The sequence below is a fragment of the Podospora bellae-mahoneyi genome (genome assembly GCF_035222275.1).
Source record: "Podospora bellae-mahoneyi strain CBS 112042 chromosome 1 map unlocalized CBS112042p_1.2, whole genome shotgun sequence".
Lineage (NCBI taxonomy): Eukaryota > Fungi > Ascomycota > Sordariomycetes > Sordariales > Podosporaceae > Podospora > Podospora bellae-mahoneyi.
The window spans coordinates 384,374-402,321 of NW_026946360.1; the positions used below are offsets into that span (position 1 = coordinate 384,374).

At 52.6% G+C, this 17,948-nt stretch overlaps 8 protein-coding genes across 8 annotated transcripts; 2 read left to right on the forward strand and 6 right to left on the reverse strand.

Moving 5' to 3' along the window:
• Window positions 1-31: 31 nt before the first annotated feature.
• QC761_122670 (uncharacterized protein) lies at window positions 32-1,158 on the reverse strand (the record flags this gene model as incomplete). The annotated part of the gene is made up of 2 exons (XM_062875530.1): window positions 32-831; window positions 891-1,158. The coding sequence occupies 2 exons, from the start codon at window positions 1,156-1,158 to the stop codon at window positions 32-34; spliced, it is 1,068 nt and encodes a 355-aa protein (XP_062736095.1).
• Window positions 1,159-1,706: 548 nt separating this feature from the next.
• QC761_122680 (uncharacterized protein) lies at window positions 1,707-2,469 on the reverse strand (the record flags this gene model as incomplete). Its single annotated transcript, XM_062875531.1, has 2 exons — window positions 1,707-2,303; window positions 2,368-2,469. The coding sequence occupies 2 exons, from the start codon at window positions 2,467-2,469 to the stop codon at window positions 1,707-1,709; spliced, it is 699 nt and encodes a 232-aa protein (XP_062736096.1).
• A 1,052-nt stretch (window positions 2,470-3,521) lies between these two features.
• On the reverse strand, window positions 3,522-5,486 carry QC761_122690 (uncharacterized protein; the record flags this gene model as incomplete). Its single annotated transcript, XM_062875532.1, has 2 exons — window positions 4,937-5,486; window positions 3,522-4,887 (listed from the first exon to the last, which is right to left on the reverse strand). The coding sequence occupies exons 1-2, from the start codon at window positions 5,113-5,115 to the stop codon at window positions 3,522-3,524; spliced, it is 1,545 nt and encodes a 514-aa protein (XP_062736097.1). The 5' UTR covers window positions 5,116-5,486.
• A 900-nt stretch (window positions 5,487-6,386) lies between these two features.
• On the reverse strand, window positions 6,387-8,476 carry QC761_122700 (uncharacterized protein; the record flags this gene model as incomplete). The annotated part of the gene is made up of 2 exons (XM_062875533.1): window positions 6,387-8,352; window positions 8,407-8,476. 2 exons carry the CDS (start codon window positions 8,474-8,476, stop codon window positions 6,776-6,778), a joined length of 1,647 nt encoding a protein of 548 aa, XP_062736098.1. The 3' UTR covers window positions 6,387-6,775.
• Window positions 8,477-9,367: 891 nt separating this feature from the next.
• QC761_0026030 (uncharacterized protein) lies at window positions 9,368-9,961 on the reverse strand (the record flags this gene model as incomplete). Its single annotated transcript, XM_062872168.1, has 2 exons — window positions 9,460-9,961; window positions 9,368-9,388 (listed from the first exon to the last, which is right to left on the reverse strand). The coding sequence occupies exons 1-2, from the start codon at window positions 9,742-9,744 to the stop codon at window positions 9,368-9,370; spliced, it is 306 nt and encodes a 101-aa protein (XP_062736099.1). The 5' UTR covers window positions 9,745-9,961.
• Window positions 9,877-12,302, forward strand: SEC62 (Translocation protein S62). The gene is made up of 4 exons (XM_062875534.1): window positions 9,877-10,771; window positions 10,830-11,092; window positions 11,151-11,714; window positions 11,776-12,302. Exons 1-4 carry the CDS (start codon window positions 10,651-10,653, stop codon window positions 11,977-11,979), a joined length of 1,152 nt encoding a protein of 383 aa, XP_062736100.1. The 5' UTR covers window positions 9,877-10,650; the 3' UTR covers window positions 11,980-12,302.
• On the reverse strand, window positions 12,005-14,525 carry QC761_122720 (uncharacterized protein). The gene is made up of 3 exons (XM_062875535.1): window positions 13,836-14,525; window positions 12,931-13,684; window positions 12,005-12,870 (listed from the first exon to the last, which is right to left on the reverse strand). Exons 1-3 carry the CDS (start codon window positions 14,244-14,246, stop codon window positions 12,386-12,388), a joined length of 1,650 nt encoding a protein of 549 aa, XP_062736101.1. The 5' UTR covers window positions 14,247-14,525; the 3' UTR covers window positions 12,005-12,385.
• Window positions 14,444-17,936, forward strand: QC761_122730 (uncharacterized protein). Its single transcript, XM_062875536.1, has 3 exons — window positions 14,444-15,326; window positions 15,386-17,000; window positions 17,061-17,936. Exons 1-3 carry the CDS (start codon window positions 15,127-15,129, stop codon window positions 17,412-17,414), a joined length of 2,169 nt encoding a protein of 722 aa, XP_062736102.1. The 5' UTR covers window positions 14,444-15,126; the 3' UTR covers window positions 17,415-17,936.
• The last annotated feature ends 12 nt before the right edge of the window (window positions 17,937-17,948 follow it).

Here is a 17,948-nt window from a genome sequence, read left to right on the forward strand (position 1 = left end):
TTAACTTTTCTCTCCAAACATCCACCACGACCTAATGCTCGTACTCCATCTCCTTGCCCTTCATCAGCGCCCAAAACTCCTCCACAATCTTCTTCTGCTCCTCCTCCCCACCTTGCCTAACAGCAATATACTTCCTGTCATCCACCGCCGGATCCCACACCCCCGGGTTCCCGCCCGCCATCCTACCGCCCGCTTCCTCAAGAATACACCACCCAGCCGCCACATCCCAAGCATAACAGCCCCCTTCCCAGTAAACATCCATCACCCCCGCCGCCGTATAGCAAATATTCAGCGCCGCGCTCCCCATACTCCTCACTGCACCAGCCATCGCACCGCCCGTCGCCTTGGAAGCCGTCAGCTGCTTGTACACCTCCAGCTTCAAGTCAAAGTTGTGCCCGTCCCTCTGACTCCCGAACTCGATCCCCACCAACGCCGTCTCCAAACTCCCCAGCTTCCTCCCAGGCCTCAGCGGCAATTGCTGCGGCTTCCCCTGCCCCTGACCAGGTGCCAAAGAAAAGTTGTCCACCATGAACGCACCCTGTCCCTTGATTGCAGAGAACAAGACATCAGAGAAGGGGTTGTACACCACGCCCACCTGGGGCTTCCTGCCCAGGGTGAACCCCAGCGAGATGCAAGCAAGCGGGAAACCGTGGATGAAGTTTTGGGTCCCGTCGATCGGGTCGCAGATGAAGGTGGGCGCGTCGGTGACCTTGGTTACCCCCTTTACGTAGGATTCCTCACCGACGAAGGAGAAGGTGGGGTATTCCTTTGTGAGGATCGAGTTGACGAGGTCCTCGATGCGCTTGTCTGTTTCCGTGACTACGTCGACGGCTGAGACGACGGGGTCAGTAAACCGTGAATAGTGCTGTAAGTTGCCAGTGGTTGAATACCGTTCATCTTCTCGTCTGTCTCGAGTTCCTTGCCGGTGGCATTGCGCATGATCTCGCCTGCCTGGCGGGCGATGGCGATGAGGGAGTCATGGATGGCGGCGAGGTTGATGCTGTCTGCCATTTTGAAGGTGTTTGCACTTGGACTCACTAAAGAGAACGAGCTTTGTATAGGTTGAATAAGTGCCCCTATTTGTGTGCTGAGATCCAAGTGACCCCTGGAGTTGTAATGTGAGGTGAGGTTGCGGGGGTGGGGAAGCTTCCCCAACATCAATGTCAGGGGCTCCACTCGAGGTTTGGCCGCTCAAGTCGATAAAAAGGCGGAATGGTCACTCGTCAATTGATGCATCTGAACATTAGATCAAGACCCAATGAACCCTGCTGTTAGTCATGTTGGTTGGTTCAAGACAAAGAAAGCGAGCTGCTCCCACCATAAAAATGTACAACCTCGGGCAATGCAAGGCAATGGGCGGAGCGAGTTGCCCAAGTGATCATACATGAGATGCAATTTAGACCTCACAGATATGCGGCTCCTGTCCAATACCGATACCACGTGGGCCTATTCTCATAGACTCGATCATTAACAACCATAAGTACAAGAAAAGGAATACAAACTACCAACGGGGATCACGAGAACAAAAGCCAACCAGCCAGCCGTCCAACTCCCCATGCTTTGATGTGCCTACCAACCCATCCTTATCCATATTCAATTACTCGGACTGTACCTCCCTCGGAGAATAAAGAGACAGATTGTTCCTTCGATCGTTTCCACAATTCTCACAGTTCCATCCCTGGCCCCATTTCTCCTCCTTAACACATTTACATGTTCTCCCGAAAAATGGATCTCCTCTCCGTGGGGCTGTTATCCTCCTGCTGCCTTCCCTGTTGCCCTTGCTGCTGCTTCCTCGCCGCAAAACTGGTCTCAACCGCCATCGGCCTCGGGGACACCCCTCTAAGCGAAATGTTGCTCGGCTCGGCATCGTCCCCAAACGGATTTGGCTTCAGCTGAGGCTGAGGCTCACGCTGGGTCGACCTTCCTCTTCTTTCTTCTTGCTCCTCAGGATCACGGGGCACATTCATCTGATATCCCTCCCCATCTGTAGCAGCTCCTGGCGGAGGGCGGAGTCCCAATTCCCGCTCTTCTTCATAGGGGTTGTAATCGCCCACGCGGGCATCCCAGGCAGAGTCATCAAGTGATCTGAAGCCTTGGCCGCCTCCACCGGAGTACCCTGCGTTGTACGAGGAGGAGCCTTCGTATGCGCCGGCCGCGGTGCGGGTGTTGCGGGCCTGCTTGATCCGGCGCAATTTATCGTTGAACCATCCCTTGATGCCGCCTGGTGCGGGAGTTGGGCCGTACGAGGAGGACGACGAGGATCCAAGAAAGGGTATGTAGGAACTCAAAGGGGGTGGTGGGAGCTATAAGACACAAGCTATCAATGGACGGGTCACAACTGAAGCTGGAGAAACACACAAAACATACACCTAACCGTTGCGCCCTAATTCGTGATAAGACAATCCATCCAACCCCGGCTGCTATTAAAAGCAGAATAATCACCAGGATGGCAACGCCTGCTGGGTGCATCTTGTGTTTCTGTGGTTCGGTTGTCCAAAATCGATCGATAGAGTGCGACAAACGTCGATGGTAGAATATTGTGTCGTCGTTAAGCCGTGGTGTAAGGGTCAGGCGATCGATGCAACATTGACATTGGCAGCTTCTAGAGTTTCCAAAACATCCAAAGCGACGTTGCGCTCTGACCCGGATCCAGTCGGCCGGTTTGACCAGGAACGAGACGCAGTAAAGCCGAGCGGGCGTACAAGTGGTGTGCGTTTGCGCGTTGCGTGGCAGTGGGCAGGCAGAGTGAAACAGGAAGAGCTGACTGTGATAGAGGCAAGGTTTCGATGCTAATCGCTATGAAGGCCAGGAGAAGCAATGGTGGGAAAAAACGCAGCGCAACAACCCACAACTTGCAACGGTTGCCCTGTGTAACAATTCTTCTCACCTTTCCTTCCCTGCTCGTTCCCGTCGCTCCGCGAAAAGTCACTGCAGAAGTCACTCGTTTTTGTTCCCGGAAGCGCCGCCGCGGCCGAAAGCAGCGACGCAACCAGTTCCACCTTTTCCCCTCCGTTGCCGAGCTTCTCAGCTGCCCCGCTATCTGCCAAGAGTATCCAGACCGCGCCGTGGCGGAGAATGACGAAAACCAAGCCTCGCCAAGAGATGCGATCTTGGTGGATACGTAGAGACCCCTTGGGCTTCATGAAATGGAGCTTCATGAAGAGGAAGATGGTTCGGGCATGCTGGCAACCACGCAAGCTCATTTTGGCATTCTGATGTTCTAGAAGGTTATGAAGCTTGGTACGACCCTGAAACACGAGGCCTCAACTTCAATCGCACGATAGCATGGCCCAATCTCGGACTTGAAATCCAAGCCCAGCTTCCATAGGTACTGCTCAAAGCCACCGTCCTCCTCACCCTCAGCCGCACTTCACTGCCCTTACCCACGGTCCCCCTATTGGTCTGGTTGTCAAGGGCCAAGATCTCATACACACCACTACCAAAGACTGCGACACCCAATCATGATATACTACAAGGGTATCTACGAGATATGCAAAGACAAATCATCAATCATTTCGGTGCTAAGCCCAGCACTCTCCCCATTTCCCGCCCTTCCTCGCAAACTCCAACCCTTCCACAAACTGATCTAGTTTACACCTCCCAAAATCATCAGCCTCACAATTGTGCGGCTTCACCACTCTGCCGTTAACCAGGATCCTAACCAACTCTTCCCCGTTTCCTTTCGTCCCTCCACAAACCATCTTCTCAACATATATTCTGGCCGCAAAGGGTACCGTCCAAGCAGCACTAAACCCTCCTGCATCTTCCGGTTCCTGTCTCGTATTGTTAGTCAGGGGCTTCACCCCATTATACACTCCCAGCGCTCCCAAAATCCCCATCATATCATTATCATGGCTGAAATCGGCATACAGTTCCCTATCCAACGGGAACGTCTCCGGGCTCTCGTCCAGCGTCGAGTTCGTCGTCGTGTGATCCTCCACCGGCCTCCTCGTCAACCTAGCAATGAGCTCATTCACCCAGCCCACCCCCTGCGTAGGACCGAGCGGGTTCCCGGGACCATAACCGTAGTATTTCCCTAGTGACTCGTAGTAATCGTACAACTTCCATTCCTCTTCGGTGAACAAATCACAAAAGGGGGACAAGACACCGGTAGGCGAGGCAACAGTGTTGAACGGGCAGAGGTCCATCAAGCTGATCAAGTCTTCATTTGTGAGGTTGACACCGGGGAGGTTGGCGTTGATGCGGGCGTTGATGGGAGGTACAAATGTCGCAAGGTAGGTGGCCTGGGCGGAGTCGCCTACCTCGGAATATTTCCCTCCTTTTTCGAATGCGTCGCATAGGCCGTGAGAGAGGGTGTTGTTGAGACCCTTGGCCTCAGATATCTCAAGGATAGGAAGAGGCTTGTGAGGGAGGTTGGACGATTCATCCTTCTTGAGAGCAGTGTTGTAACCTTGAGTCCAGTTTTTGGCAGAGACCACCACTCTGTTCTGGTCCGAGGCGCGGACAAACGGAACTGATTTGCTGGCAAGGGATTGGTAGCGGTTGTAGAATTGGAGGCCTGAGTTGACCATTTGGCGCTCGCCGAAGAGGGTGAGCTGGTCTGCGCCGAGACCAAATTTGTAGGTCTTGAGAAACTCGAATCCCGATCCATAGCGTTCGGCATTCTCCTGAATCCGGTTGACGAGGTAGATGTACTGGACCGACTTTCCAAGAGTTGGGTCCCTGGCGCCATGGCGAGAGAGGACCTGCGCAAAGGTCAACTCGCAGTCTTGGGGAATAGCTGGGTCGATCTCGGAAGGGACGGCAAAGTACGGCGAGTACTGTCCCCATGAGTGGGAAATATTGGCATCACATTGGAATCCCAGATCTGGGGTATCGCACTTGCGCAAACGACGCGGTCGGCCGTTGGAACCGTCTGTTGCCTGACTGTTCAACAGTTAGTGAGGTTTCTAGAAGAAGTGGATTCCCGACTTACATGAACAGCAGGCCCAGGATTGCCAGAATAGTCACAAACATCGCAACTATCAACAATCGCAGTTTGCGTTTGTGCTCATGCTCCCGGAAAACCCGTCTCTGTCCAGCAGATAACTCATCCTCCGGAAGTGAAGTATACTCAGGCCTTCCACCCGGAAATAACGAACGAATCCAATCCATAGTCGCAGTCAAAGTAACATGAGCTCAAAGGTTATAGGTTGGGGTCAATGGGTAGACCGGTCGAGATCCATCACGAGAGCCTCCTTCCGAATGTAGATCAGGTTGAGATGGAAAGATACATTTGGAACGTTCATGAACGACCAAAAACCCTGCCACGTGGTTCAGGCATCAAATTCCAGTGGTCGGATGCCAAGATGTCGAAAGAACGACAAACCTTCTGTGACGTTTCAGACCATGTGGCCCGTGCACAGCAGCTTAATCCCGGTATAAGCCACCCGCTGTCAACTTTCAAGTTTTACAGAACACCATTCGGTAGGGCATCAATAGGTCCAACCCGCCAACGTCCTCGACCGAGATGGCTGGCTCATCGGCGACCGCTAGGCTATGCGACTAGGATCTTTGGAACCTTCGGACGGATTCGTCGAACCAATAAGACCTGTGACCTTCTGGGTTCTAATCACTTGATGGCCCTCCTTGTTCCTCCTGATCTGACACGACGCAAGTGCGCACATACCAGGTCCCACCCAGTCAAGCGATGACCGAGTCACCAGCTACTCCCAAGAAGTTCGCCTTACGAGATGGAAATGTCAAGCCTTGCTTTACGGGAATCTGCTGTCCGATCTTAGGTCATATAGGCTTGACGTTCCCGTCAACACCCACCGTGAAGCTCAGCGGTTGGCAAAAGTCCGATCTGGTGGCTCACAGCCACTTGTCAACAACATGGTCATGGCACTATTTTCTCACCACTGTATAGCCACCACTTATGTTGCGTAGGTCCCTGCCTTCTAGACGAAATATCACCGCTCCTAAAAAGCAAACTTGACTCATAGGTACCTGACCTTCATACAATGCATTCTGTTGCCCTGTTCATGTAGCCAACCATTGTGTAAATCATATTACGAAGAGGTATAGTAACCAACAGGACGGTGCAATTCAGCTCTCTTCTTGAATTCTGGTTCGGTTTTGAGTTTAAAACTATCAAACATCCTCTCGAGGACTTTTTGATGGCTTTTGTCAAGTGCCACCCTCACAGCACCCTCAGTACCCCCACGCCGCTCGATCAGTAGAGTTAGGAAATTCCCAAGCCTCTAACTCCAAACTGTCACGGCTGTATTGCATCAATTAAACTCCGATGCATCCTCACGGCGTCTGTCTCTTTGACAGCGCACCTCTGCCTCAATTGTACATTTCCATTAATATGTGACACAAGTGACCTACCCGCCCGGCCAAAAAACATGTCGACAGGGGGCGGCGGCAGGCCGTCACGGCGACCCAAAAGTGTCTGATATTGACGCAGGCGTCTATTCTTGCATCACACAAAATTATTGTAACAACAGCGTCTAGGGAAATTACAACGTCTTTTCGGATTTCCAGATCCAGCCCTCAAGGTGCGGTCAAAAATGCTACCTAACAAACTATACCTAATATCACAAACAGAGAAAAACAAGAATGGTATCATAGAGTTCAAGATAGTAATACAATGGAATCAATCATCCTCCATTAAAACCCCTTTTTTGTTGTCAAAACCCCCCATTACAAAGTATTCCAAAAGGTCTCCCAGGCTCTGGCCTTCCCCCCCAACCCCCCCTAAAAAAGTTGCCTATTCTATACTGTCCAAATGCAAATGTGAATTGAACCGATGCAATAAAATTCCCCAAGCTCAGAACGCAACACCCACACTCAACGGCCTGTGTCCATCCATCCCCATCGGAACCCCCAGCCCAACCGCAGGCGCAATTCCCTTCTCCATCTTCATCTTCGGGGGTGGTGGGCTAGGTTGGAATGTCCTCGACTTGGCTTCCTTCTCCTCAATGTCCTCCACCACAAACCTCACCCGTTGACTGAGCGGGGGTGTCTGCTTTGGCGTCTGTGTCTGCTTCACCCTCGGGCTGGAGCCAGGTGACCAGTTTGTGGTGGGGGCAGTCTTGGTATCTTCTTCCTCGGAAGTCGTCTCGTATGTGTAGACTGAGCTGGAAGTCTCCATGCTTGTTCGCGGCAGGCCCTCAGGCGGGGCGACGCACTGGTAAAAACCATCCGTCTCCTTGATCGGGCGGGGACTGGTGGTGACCAGGGTTGACTCATCGATGCTTCCTTCTCTGGTCGCGGGCTTTTGGAAGTTGTGCTGCTCGTCCGGGTTGAATAGCCAGCTAGAAACGCGGGAGAAGGACTTCTTCTTGCGAAGGGGAGGGCGGAGAATAAGAGGAAGGGGTGGTGCCAGAGGTCGGTCGAGATAGCTGTAGTCAGTTTGGTTGTTGTTGTTGTTGTCGGTAACCTCCTCATCATCGTAACGGGAGGGGCTATAAGGGGTATGTGGTGGGTGGGAGTTAAAGGCCGCTTGGGCCAACTCCATGGTTTTTCTCTGTGTATAAAGGTTGGTGCCGGTGTTTGCAGGCGCGGTGCTAGGCCGATCGGTGCTCAGTCTCTCGGCAAATGATGGAGCAGCAGCGGGCATCGCAGGAATGGAAGGAAGCGGATACAAGTCCTTCGGATCGATAGCCGTTGATGGCCTGCTGCCCAGGTAAATACTCTGTCTCTCAACAACCGAGTTGATCTCCGCCTGCAGCCGCTCCTTCTCTACCAGGGCGCTGGCGATGCGCGCCACGATTCTCTCGGTATTGGGAGCCGTAAAAGCACGAGCTCTGGACTTGGGCGGGATTCTCGGCGCTGTCATGACGGTAGACACATCGGATCCGGCAGAGCTTTGACGAACGTGCTTCCGCGGAATGTGAAAAGACATGACTGAGTAACTCCGTTCTGGGGCACCAACTGTCGTTGTGCTACTGGCATCCCACCGTGAGCTATTGGCCGTGTGAGCGCGCGGCGGTGGTGTGATAAAATTCTCTCCACGCTCGAGGTGAGGTAGGATGGGCGTAAGTCGGTTCTTTGGTGCGTAGATACTGAGCTCGAGTGGCCGAAATGAACGAACCCGCTGACGAGGAGCTGGCGGTGGTGTTGGTGTCGGATATTGAAACGACTCGGCAGTTAGATGTCGAAAGTTTGTTGGGCCCGAAATTTGGAGCCGGCGAGTCGATGATGAAGTTGATGATGATGCGGGCTTCGAAAACCAGTTTCTCATGGAAGCATTATCCCGGCTGTACCTGCGCCCGCGGCTATGGTCCCTTTCCCTCTCCAACGTCCTTTCGTATGTCTTCTCGCTAGGCCACTGTGGCCCTGCTGTTGGTGCTTGAATGGGAGCAGGTTGATCTCGCAGCACGACGATCTTCCTTTCTGCGGTGCCTGTTACGTTTAGCATCCTGTCTGTAACTATTCCCAAGCCTTGATTCGACTCACTCGGGCGATCCTCCTCCTTGTCCTCAGCGCCGCAGCAGAATGTAACAGAGCTAAACCACGAGGCAACCATGATGTAGATTGTGGTACTGAAGGTTGTAGAAAAAACGGATATTACGGAGAATGAGAGCTTCTCATTCCCGCCTCACAAGGGAAGAAACGAATGACGACCAGCGACCAGCGTAACACGTCAACTACCGTGACCCAGAAAAACAAAGGAAAGATGAAGGATGAGAAAAGTCCATGACGGGACCCAAGGTGAGGAAGGGAATGGAAGGGGAAAAGTGTTGTACACCAACGGCGCGAACGGCGGTGGCCATCTTTACATATGTTCCCGTTCTCACAGCAAGTCTTAAGAGTACATGCAGTACACAGTAGTAGGCAAAAGAGACATCATCTGGCAGGTCCGTCTTTCTCACTTCGGCTGAGTTTGCGCTGGCCTAGTGGTGCGTAGCGGCCAGAGGTGAGGTTGCAGGAGGCGGCATCTGATAGGCTGAGATGGGCCAGGCCGAGGAACCAACTGGCGCTTACAAAACCGGGGTTCGGTCATGTATCGGATGGCGGCGCTACACACCAATACACATTGTGGGTGTAATGTCGTCCAGTCGCGTGCCGTTGTGAGTGCCGCACTGCGCGTCAATGTCTCGGTCTTTTCTTGGATGTGAGCAAAAGGTGACCAAGGTAGCAACCGCATTGCCACATTCTATCACGGCCTCGCGGGAAAGGGGCTTGAGAGGAGTGCTTGGCCTGGTCTCGTGGGTCGCCTTGCAGTCTGCAATCGACCCGGAGGAACACAACCTATCCGAGTCCGTCATATAAGAGGAGGCCATCTTCACTGGGCAGCACTGCTATTTTGTTCTCGGATTTGTCGTCATGAAACTGAGCCTCACGGCACGGGTGAGAGTCGATCATCGTTGGCCCGGGAATGACCTCGATCTCAGGCCTCCCGTGCGGGTCCGAGATGCTAATTTTTGTTGGTCCTATGCTGTTTCGACAGTCTTAATCATTGTGAACTCTTATGCCTCATGATCAACAAGCAGCTCTGAGACGCCTTACGCTGCAAGGCACCGTAGCACCAAACGGCTGGGGCGTTTTCCTTTCCACCAGACACAAGCAGCTGGTAGTTGCTATGGGGGAGCGTTTAATCGGGGAAAGGAAAACAATAGGGCTCTTTTGCCCCTCGAGAAGGAGATGGCCTATCGTTTGCTTTCCGTCGCATCTGTCGTGCGTCCTTGATGCTTGTGTGGAATAGAGGCCGAGCGAGGCAAACACGGAGAAATAGCGCTGGTGTAAGGACAAAACCATATGTGGCAGACAGCGTAGTGCCCGTTGGGATAGCATATAAGGTAGGCGAGCTGCATGAAAGAAGCACCGCAGAGAGAGGAGGGCTGTTTCTCTGTACAACAGATTTTGGCGCCCTGAGGCTGACCAATATCTGCAGATACTGAAGGTGATGAGGTAGTGTAAAGCGAGGGCGCCAGAAAGCAACCCCGGCCGCTAGGATCCAGTGGCTTGGGACGCTGCCCCGATGAGACAACATCCACAAAAACGGTGTTAGCGCATCAAAAACCACAACGGGCTTACCTAACACACGTGCCCACAGGCATGCAAGCTTTATTCATGAAACTGGATGTGTGGATTGGGTTTCGGGGTAAGATGGGATACAGATAATAATCAAAAATCCCGCCTTGACCTCCACTGCTTCTTTCTTTCCCCCCTCCCCGCTTTCACCAAGATGGTGGTGCGTTTCTAAACATCGTCTTTCCTGCGGGGGCTGACGAAGTCTCACAGCTCAGAGCAGCCACAATGTGGCTCTGTGGCGGGCTCTTGGCGGGCAGGTCTCCAAGTCCTGATTAGATAAGAGGCTGACCATGCCAATCTGGAAATCGGGCCCAAGCTCTCCATTGCCAAGGCACGGTGGGGCAGCTACTGGCACAGGCCAGTTTGAAAGTTTGGGGAAGCAGGGGTCATTGAGAGATACGTGTACGGAACTTGACCTTAACCTTTCTTGCAGAACGCAAAAAGTGCCAGAACCAATATCCCACCTATTCTGCGAGAGCATCAGCACGGCATCGCAGAAGGAGCAATCGTGATCCCTACACTGGCACTTGGTCCATTGGTTTCGATTATACGAACCGTTTGAGCAATTGGACGCAAACTCGAGCTCGCGACTCCCCTCCGTCACCCCTCCCGCACCGCATCGCCAAAGGATCGCAACGAGCGCAACTCGGATAGACACAGTCCACCATGCAGGCCCCTCCTCCAAATGGGCAAATGCCCATGCCCACTCCAGAACAGATCCAAGAGATGCAGAGGCGACTTGCTGCCGATGCTCAGGCTGCCGGCATGACAGTTCCAGAGTTCATTGGTGAGATTCCGGCAAACAGCTAAACTTGCGACTTGAACAAAAAGCTGACGCGAAACAGAACACATCAAAAGACAGCAATATGAGCACATGATGAGAATGCAGCAGCAGGCCCAGCAGCAGCAGCAACAACAAGGCGGCGGTGGTCCTCAGCAGCAACATCAGCACCAGCACCAGCATCAACACGGCCCCCCAGCCCAAGCCCAGCCAATTGTTCCCGGCCCTCCGAATCCGCTCGCCCTTGTGCTGGCCAAGTTCCTTCGCAGCCAGGAGCTTAAGCCACGCACGGTGATTCTCAATGGCGAGCGCAAGGACATGTTCAGAGTACGACTAGCCCAATCGCTAATTCAAATCCCTTCAGATCGCTAACTTGTGTGGTTAGGTCAAACGTGCCCTTCGCGCTCTCCAATCCGATGCCTACAAGAAGTTGCGTATCAAGAACCCTGCTCTTCCAGAGATCACCGATCGTGCCTCCCTCGAGAATGCTTTCAAGCTCCTTCCCATGTCCATGCTTGCTCTCCGCGTCGTCCAGATCGACGAGCACGAGGGCCATGACCACGCCCCTGCCAAGAAGAGCAGCAAACGTGTCAAGGGTCTCTGGACTGTACGCATTGAACCTCAACAAGAAGCAGGCGATGATATGTACTACGTTTGGCTCTGGGAAGGCAGCCAGGTCATGCGCAAGGTCTATGCCGCCCTTGCTCTCCTCATCATCTTCACTCTCGTCTGCTACCCTCTCTGGCCGGTCAAGCTGCGCCAGGGTGTGTATTACCTCAGTTGGGCTTTCCTGGTCTTCCTGGGTTTGTTCTTCGCCATGGCTATCTTCCGTGTTATTCTCTTCTGTGTCACCTACTTCGTTTTGAAACCCGGCTTCTGGCTATTCCCTAATTTGTGGGAGGATGTTTCTGTGGTGGACAGTTTCAAGCCTGTCTGGGCCTGGCACGATGTAAGTTTTTTTCCTTTCTTATGCCTTGCATTTGGAGTAAATGCTAACACAAGCACGACAGCCCAACCCTAAGAAGAAGAAGAAGAGCAAGAAGGTCAAGGCCTCAGCCACTGCTGGAGCAACTTTCTCGGCTGCTACTGGCCAAGCTGCCCCTGCTACTGCTTCTGTAAACTCCACAGCTACTCAGATCGCCTCTGGCCCGACTCCTACACAACGTAGTTACCTGGCACCGAGAGTCGAGGAGCTGGAGGATGACGAGGAGTAGATAAAGTAGTTGGGAAATACGGAGGCGGGCGTTTTGGCGTGGATAATGGTAGGATAACCCTAAGGGGTGGATGGTTAGGAGGCTACCCATGGATGATGATGAATACTCAAGCCTCGGTTCAATGTTCTGAGCAGGAGAACAAAGATGTGGCTTTTCAAGTTTCTGTGACACGAATATGGGCGGCCATGTGTGCTTTATATTACTGTATTTTTTAGTTCTGATTCTTCTTCCGTCACCACATTCACATTTGAGAGTCAGCATAATTGATCCTGGGCTGTCACCAAAACATTAGTGATCCATTTCGTCGGTATCACCAATGCGCCTACCTGCATCTATGTAAGCCAATCCGCCGCTCTCTGATGACCACTTGCAAGTTCCTGTTGCGGTAAAGGCCGGTCAGACTGCCTCAAGCCTGCCAAATCCTCCCCATCCAATCCGGCTCGGTATGGCTAGCAGTTGCCACCCAAGGAACCTCGCCCGGTCCGTATAGTTGCAGAGGCAGGTCATACGGCATCCTCAAAGCCACCTCGACGACCTCATCCTTCCCGTCATAATCTTCCTTTCCCTTGCCATCTCCATCACCACGAGTTTGTTCCGGAGGAGGGAGTGCATCCTCCAGGAAAGCAGGCTTCATCACCGCATTCTCGCCATACAACCCCGGCCAGACCAACACTCCGATTTCGTAGGAAGAGATTCGGACGGTGTTCTCTTTTGCGGAGAGGGCCTCGCCCCAGGCTTGTTTGGAGAGGTTGGCTGACGTGAGCAGGGCCCAGTCGATGTGTATGTCTGTCTCGGATGACTCCGGGGTTGGGCGGTGGGAGCGGATATAAGTTTTGATGTGGGGGGCCGCGCGCTTGCGGCCGGAGTTTTTGAGTTTGGAAGCGTTGATGGCTATGTTCGGGGAGGGGGCGTTAGCTGATGGTGAAAGAAGAGGGTGGGGGGGAAACATACGCAAACCAGACGCGGAGTCGTTGGCCCAGTGGTGGAACAATGGTTTCAGATACTGGAGCTGCTTGACTTGCTGAGGGGACTGGGTTTTGGTGTGGATTGAGCCGCCGGACATGTAACCGTCGAGAGATTTTCGGATCTCGTCTGGGGTGGGGAAGACGACTTTGAAAGTGGTGGCGGGCGTGTTGCCGATGGTGTGAAGGAAGGTGTTTTTCAACCAGGAGTCAGTTGGGCCCAAGGTGGCTATACTGGAGATTTGAATGGCAACTTCTGGTTTGTGTTCAATGGTGCTGTGAATGGGGACGGCGGCGAGAGCTGACTTCATGGCTGCCCAGCCAAAATTTGTGGAGGAGGTGGACTGAGTGACCGTGTGTCGGCCCGGAACACTAGATATTAGTGAGCCATTGATGGAGGAGAAGTCGTACTTCATGAGCTTGGTGGTGATGTCTTTGCAAGTTGGTCTTTTGGTGTCATAGGCTCGAAGATAGTTTAGAAAGTCCAGTTTAAACTTGGCTCCATTGCCTATTCTGGGCCGACCTTCGCCATGTTCGGGCTTCAGTAGAGGAAGTCTAGGAGAGAACCAGGCTCCTTGTGTCATGTTTGTCCAGTCTCTTGTGATGAGGTTGGCTGTATGTATGACGAGCTGGGCTGTATCGTCGTGTCTCAGAAGGATGAACATCTTGGAATGATGTGTACCGAACATTTCGGGAAGAAATGCTGTATGGAGGGTGACATTGTTGAAGCGAGCGGCAGATTCCTGCGAATGTCAGATATGTGTAGTATGAGTATCTTGAGAAAAGGCATTGTAGTGGGACGAGATATTGTTCATGAAATTGTAATTTGTTATGATGATATACATATACACATTGGTGAGAACACGATGATGTATAATGAATGAGTAAACCTACTTGGAGCGCCAACCTATTCGGGTCCTCCCTCTTCCAGAACCCATGAACAACATGGACTTTTACGAGACTTCGAACATCCTCATCAAAGGCTGACATGAGAAAGTCGATATCGTGGAGGTAGTTGAACTCCCAACATTCTGATATCAAAGGGTCCCCCAGGACATCCCGCAACGTATAGGTATCCTTGTTCAACCCCGCGGGAAGATCTTTGATCTTTGTTAACTGAAAAGGCGACCCAACAGACTTGAACGGCGGGTGGTATTTGGCTTCGGTGGGTGTGTCTGGTAGTCGCCGTTTCTTGAGTGGGGGGCTTATGGGATGTGTAAGTGACTGAGGAGCCGACCGTTGCTGATTATCGTTTTGGCCATCTTCATCTCCATCGCTGACGCTCCTTTTCCTTGACGATGCCATGATGCGTGAGTCTTGCTGAGTCTGAAGTCGAAACTAGCCGGTTCAACGATAGCTAATAATTGCCGACATAGATACGAGTTAATGTTGGAGATGGCGTTTAGGTTCGCAGGTGCCACCAGCCGTCAGCTCTGCAAGATTCGGCGGGCTGAGATAATTGGACCCGAAACTATTCAGACGAGAACGCCAGCAGAGAAAAAGCAGGGTCTATTCGGCTGCAAAGATTCATTGTCTATCCCAATGATGTTTTGATACTCTGTTTTGATGTCTTTCAACAGGGACGGCAGGTACATAATTCCACACAGTGCCGCAATATCGGGAGTGGGGATCTGTCTGTGAGGATCTGACTGGGAAGTGGGTCACCGTGCCTGGGCATTTAGCGCTAAGCCGGCTAGCGTGCTGCCTTGAAATTGAGGCGGGCAAATCGACCTGGCCAGACACCCCCTAGCAGGTACGTGTCGGAAATCTTTGGACGGGAGACTTGTTTCGCCTCCTGAATCCCCCATTTCCCAAACCCATCCCACATTCCACGAAGCCATTCACGACGAAGCTGCTACCGGAAGCATGCACTTTTTAGACCACAACCGGACCAAACTCTAGACTGTGCGACCCTTCGAGAACAGCTCAACACCTATCGGTACACTGGTACCCCTTTCACACGAAACAGGGTTCCCACTGCCGTTATCCCCGGAAGCTGTTGGATACCACTCCACGCAGCCCAGCAGCAGTGCTCCAAATGTCCAGGTAGACGGGCCCTCCAAACAGAGCTTCTACCGACGACACCGTCACCGGCACCCCTTTTTTGCAGTTGATCTGCCGGTGCCAGGCGCCCAGTTCCCGATATCAGAGCGAGCGCGACTTACGCGATCGGGCTTAATTCACAATGAGGCTACGCAACCTCTTTCTCTTCGGGGCGGCCGCGCTGGCGACCGCCTCACCACCATCAGCCGACACGGAGGAGGATATCACACGAGAAAACACATACTTCAATGGCAAGAAGGTTCCACCGATTTTGGAACTCACCCCGGCCAATTACAAGGAGGAATTAAAAAAGTCAAAGTTCCTGATGGTCAAACACTTCAGGTATTATGCCCGCCTCCTCTTCGGTTTTCTCCTGTACTGATAAAAGCTGACTCCCGTAGCCCGTGGTGCGGACATTGCCAGGAATTTTTGCCGACCTTCCAGACGTTGTACGAGTATTACTACACATCGAAGCCAGTGGGCAAGGATGCCGACTTCACCGGGTTCTATGATTTCAGATTCGCCGAACTCAACTGCGTTGCGTACGCCGATTTATGTACTGAGAACAAGGTCGCCGCATGGCCAACAACAATTTTGTTTGAGGATGGCGAGCCTTTGGTCACCTTTAGGGGCGTCAAGCACATTAGTGTTCTCAGTGGTGCTGTCGAAGATGCGCTCGAGAAGGTGAAGCCCAACACCAGGCCCAAAACCCTCGAGCTCCCCGAACCTGGCGACAAGACATCCCCTGATGCCAAGGCCGAAACCGAGAAGACCGAGAAGGCAGATGCCAGGGAAAAGGGCTCTGAAAAAGAGCTGGTCAAGGACACTGAGAAGGAGAAGGAGACCGAAACCTCCACCGCCGCCAGCGCCGATGCTTCAACGGAAGGGGAAGCGACACCAAAGAAGACCTACACTGTCAACTACAATACCCCTTCGCAGAAGGTCGCCCCTAAGCCGTCGAACCCCAATCCCAAGGGTCTCTCCGTTCCTCTGACTTGGGAATTGTTCCAAAGCATGGTTACCCTCACCCAGGAGCCTTGGTTTGTCAAGTTTTATGCACCATGGTGTCACCACTGCCAGGCTATGGCCCCGAATTGGGAGCAGTTGGCCAAGGAAATGAAGGGCAGGCTCAACATTGGTGAGGTCAACTGCGACCGCGACACTAGGCTTTGCAAGGAACTCCGCGTCCGTGGCTATCCTTCCATCATGTTCTTCAAGGGCGGTGAGAAGGTCGAGTACGAGGGCCTTCGCGGGCTGGGCGACTTTGTCCAGTATGCTGAAAAGGCCATTGATCTCTCCAGCGGGGTTCCGGATGTCGATTTCGACTCTTTCAAGGCTCTCGAAGAGAAGGAGGAGGTCATTTTCCTCTACTTCTACGATCATGCTACCACCAGCGAAGACTTCCTTTCTTTGGAGCGTTATCCTCTCAGCCTTATTGGCAAAGCCAAGTTGGTCAAGACCCGGGATCCCAAGTTGTATGATCGATACAAGATTACCACTTGGCCACGTCTGATTGTTTCGCGCGAGGGCCGCCCGACTTACTACACTCCTCTCGCGCCTAGGGAAATGAGGGATACCAGAATGGTTCTCAACTGGATGAAGTCCGTCTGGCTCCCCCTTGTTCCCGAGCTTACCCCGTCCAACGCCCGCGACATCATGGACGGCAAGATTGTTGTTCTGGGGGTTCTAAACAGAGAGAATGAGGATTCTTTCCGCGGCGCTATCCGTGAGATGAAGAGTGCGGCCAACGAGTGGATGGATAAGCAGATTCAGCTCTTTCAGATCCATCGCCAGGACCTTCGCGACGCCAAGCAGCTCCGCATCGAGGAGGCCGAGGATCGTGGTGACCAGCGGGCTCTGCGCAACGCCAAGAACATTCGCATCAACATGGACAGGTCGGACATGAAAGAGGCTACCTTTGCCTGGGTTGACGGCAACTTCTGGCAGCGGTGGATTCGCACCACTTATGGCATTGATGCCAAGGACGGCGACCGTGTTATCATCAACGATGAGGATGTAAGTTCTCTTATTAGTGATTCATGTCGAGGTGACCTTGACTAACGAGTTACGATATAGAAACGCCGGTATTGGGACCAAACTAGCACTGGAAACCCCATTGTTCCCTCGCGCACATCCATCCTTGAAACCCTCAACAAGGTCACAGTCAACCCACCAAAGCTCAAGCCGAAGCTTACCATTGGTGTGATTGAGAAGATGTTCTTCGATATCAAGATGACCTTCAAGGAGCATCCCTATCTCAGCATGGGCTGCATCCTTGGCATCGCTTTTGGTCTCTTCCAGTGGCTCATGGGAAGAACCACAAGAAGAGCCCGCGGTCACTTTAAGCTCGAGGAGGGCGTTGGAATGAAGGAATCGAAGCCCTCCACGTTGTTTGGCGGATCAAGCAACACTGCCACCAAAGCGGACTAGATTTGATTGTGGATGATTAACGACCACCCACCTTTTTTCATTATGGGGTGGTGTCTGGATTTTTTTGGGAAAGCAAAAAGGGAAAGCGAACGATCATCATGCCTGTCTGTCTTGTGTTTGTCTTGGTTTGTGCTCTTGCTTGGTAGTATGCGGTATAAAGTTAGGTTCTGTATAAATACACCAGGGGCCCGAACGGTAACAATACCGAAAGGAAGGATACCGAATCGGTTGGTGGGGCTAGGACCGGAAGGGAACGGGGGTCTACGGAGGGGTTATTGCATATTAATCAGTGTTTATCTTCCTGGCTCATGGGAGCGTGTTTATCTTTTTGCTTCTTGTTTTTCCTTCCCTCATTGTGTGGTTTACTCGAGACTTTTGTTTGTTGAATGAGACGGGGAAAGAGGCTTCGTCCGGATTATGGCTGGATGGATGCGGCATTGTAGATATGGAGTTTCTGAATTCATCTGGGGTTACATCACCTATGGAACCACTCTGGTGATATTTCCCAAAACTTGTCAAAGCCTTGCGGTTAGT

What these genes read in the sequence shown, in the direction of transcription:
- QC761_122730 (XM_062875536.1), top strand. Translation starts at nt 15,127, where the DNA reads ATGAGGCTACGCAACCTCTTTCTCTTCGGGGCGGCCGCGCTGGCGACC. An exon ending in CTGATGGTCAAACACTTCAG is followed by an intron (nt 15,327 to 15,385) that starts GTATTATGCCCG and finishes TGACTCCCGTAG; the next exon opens with CCCGTGGTGCGGACATTGCC. An exon ending in TTATCATCAACGATGAGGAT is followed by an intron (nt 17,001 to 17,060) that starts GTAAGTTCTCTT and finishes GTTACGATATAG; the next exon opens with AAACGCCGGTATTGGGACCA.
- SEC62 (XM_062875534.1), top strand. Translation starts at nt 10,651, where the DNA reads ATGCAGGCCCCTCCTCCAAATGGGCAAATGCCCATGCCCACTCCAGAA. An exon ending in AGCGCAAGGACATGTTCAGA is followed by an intron (nt 11,093 to 11,150) that starts GTACGACTAGCC and finishes TTGTGTGGTTAG; the next exon opens with GTCAAACGTGCCCTTCGCGC. An exon ending in CTGTCTGGGCCTGGCACGAT is followed by an intron (nt 11,715 to 11,775) that starts GTAAGTTTTTTT and finishes CAAGCACGACAG; the next exon opens with CCCAACCCTAAGAAGAAGAA.
- QC761_122720 (XM_062875535.1), bottom strand. Translation starts at nt 14,246, where the DNA reads ATGGCATCGTCAAGGAAAAGGAGCGTCAGCGATGGAGATGAAGATGGC. An exon ending in CGAATAGGTTGGCGCTCCAA is followed by an intron (nt 13,685 to 13,835) that starts GTAGGTTTACTC and finishes TGACATTCGCAG; the next exon opens with GAATCTGCCGCTCGCTTCAA. An exon ending in CGACTCCGCGTCTGGTTTGC is followed by an intron (nt 12,871 to 12,930) that starts GTATGTTTCCCC and finishes CCCCGAACATAG; the next exon opens with CCATCAACGCTTCCAAACTC.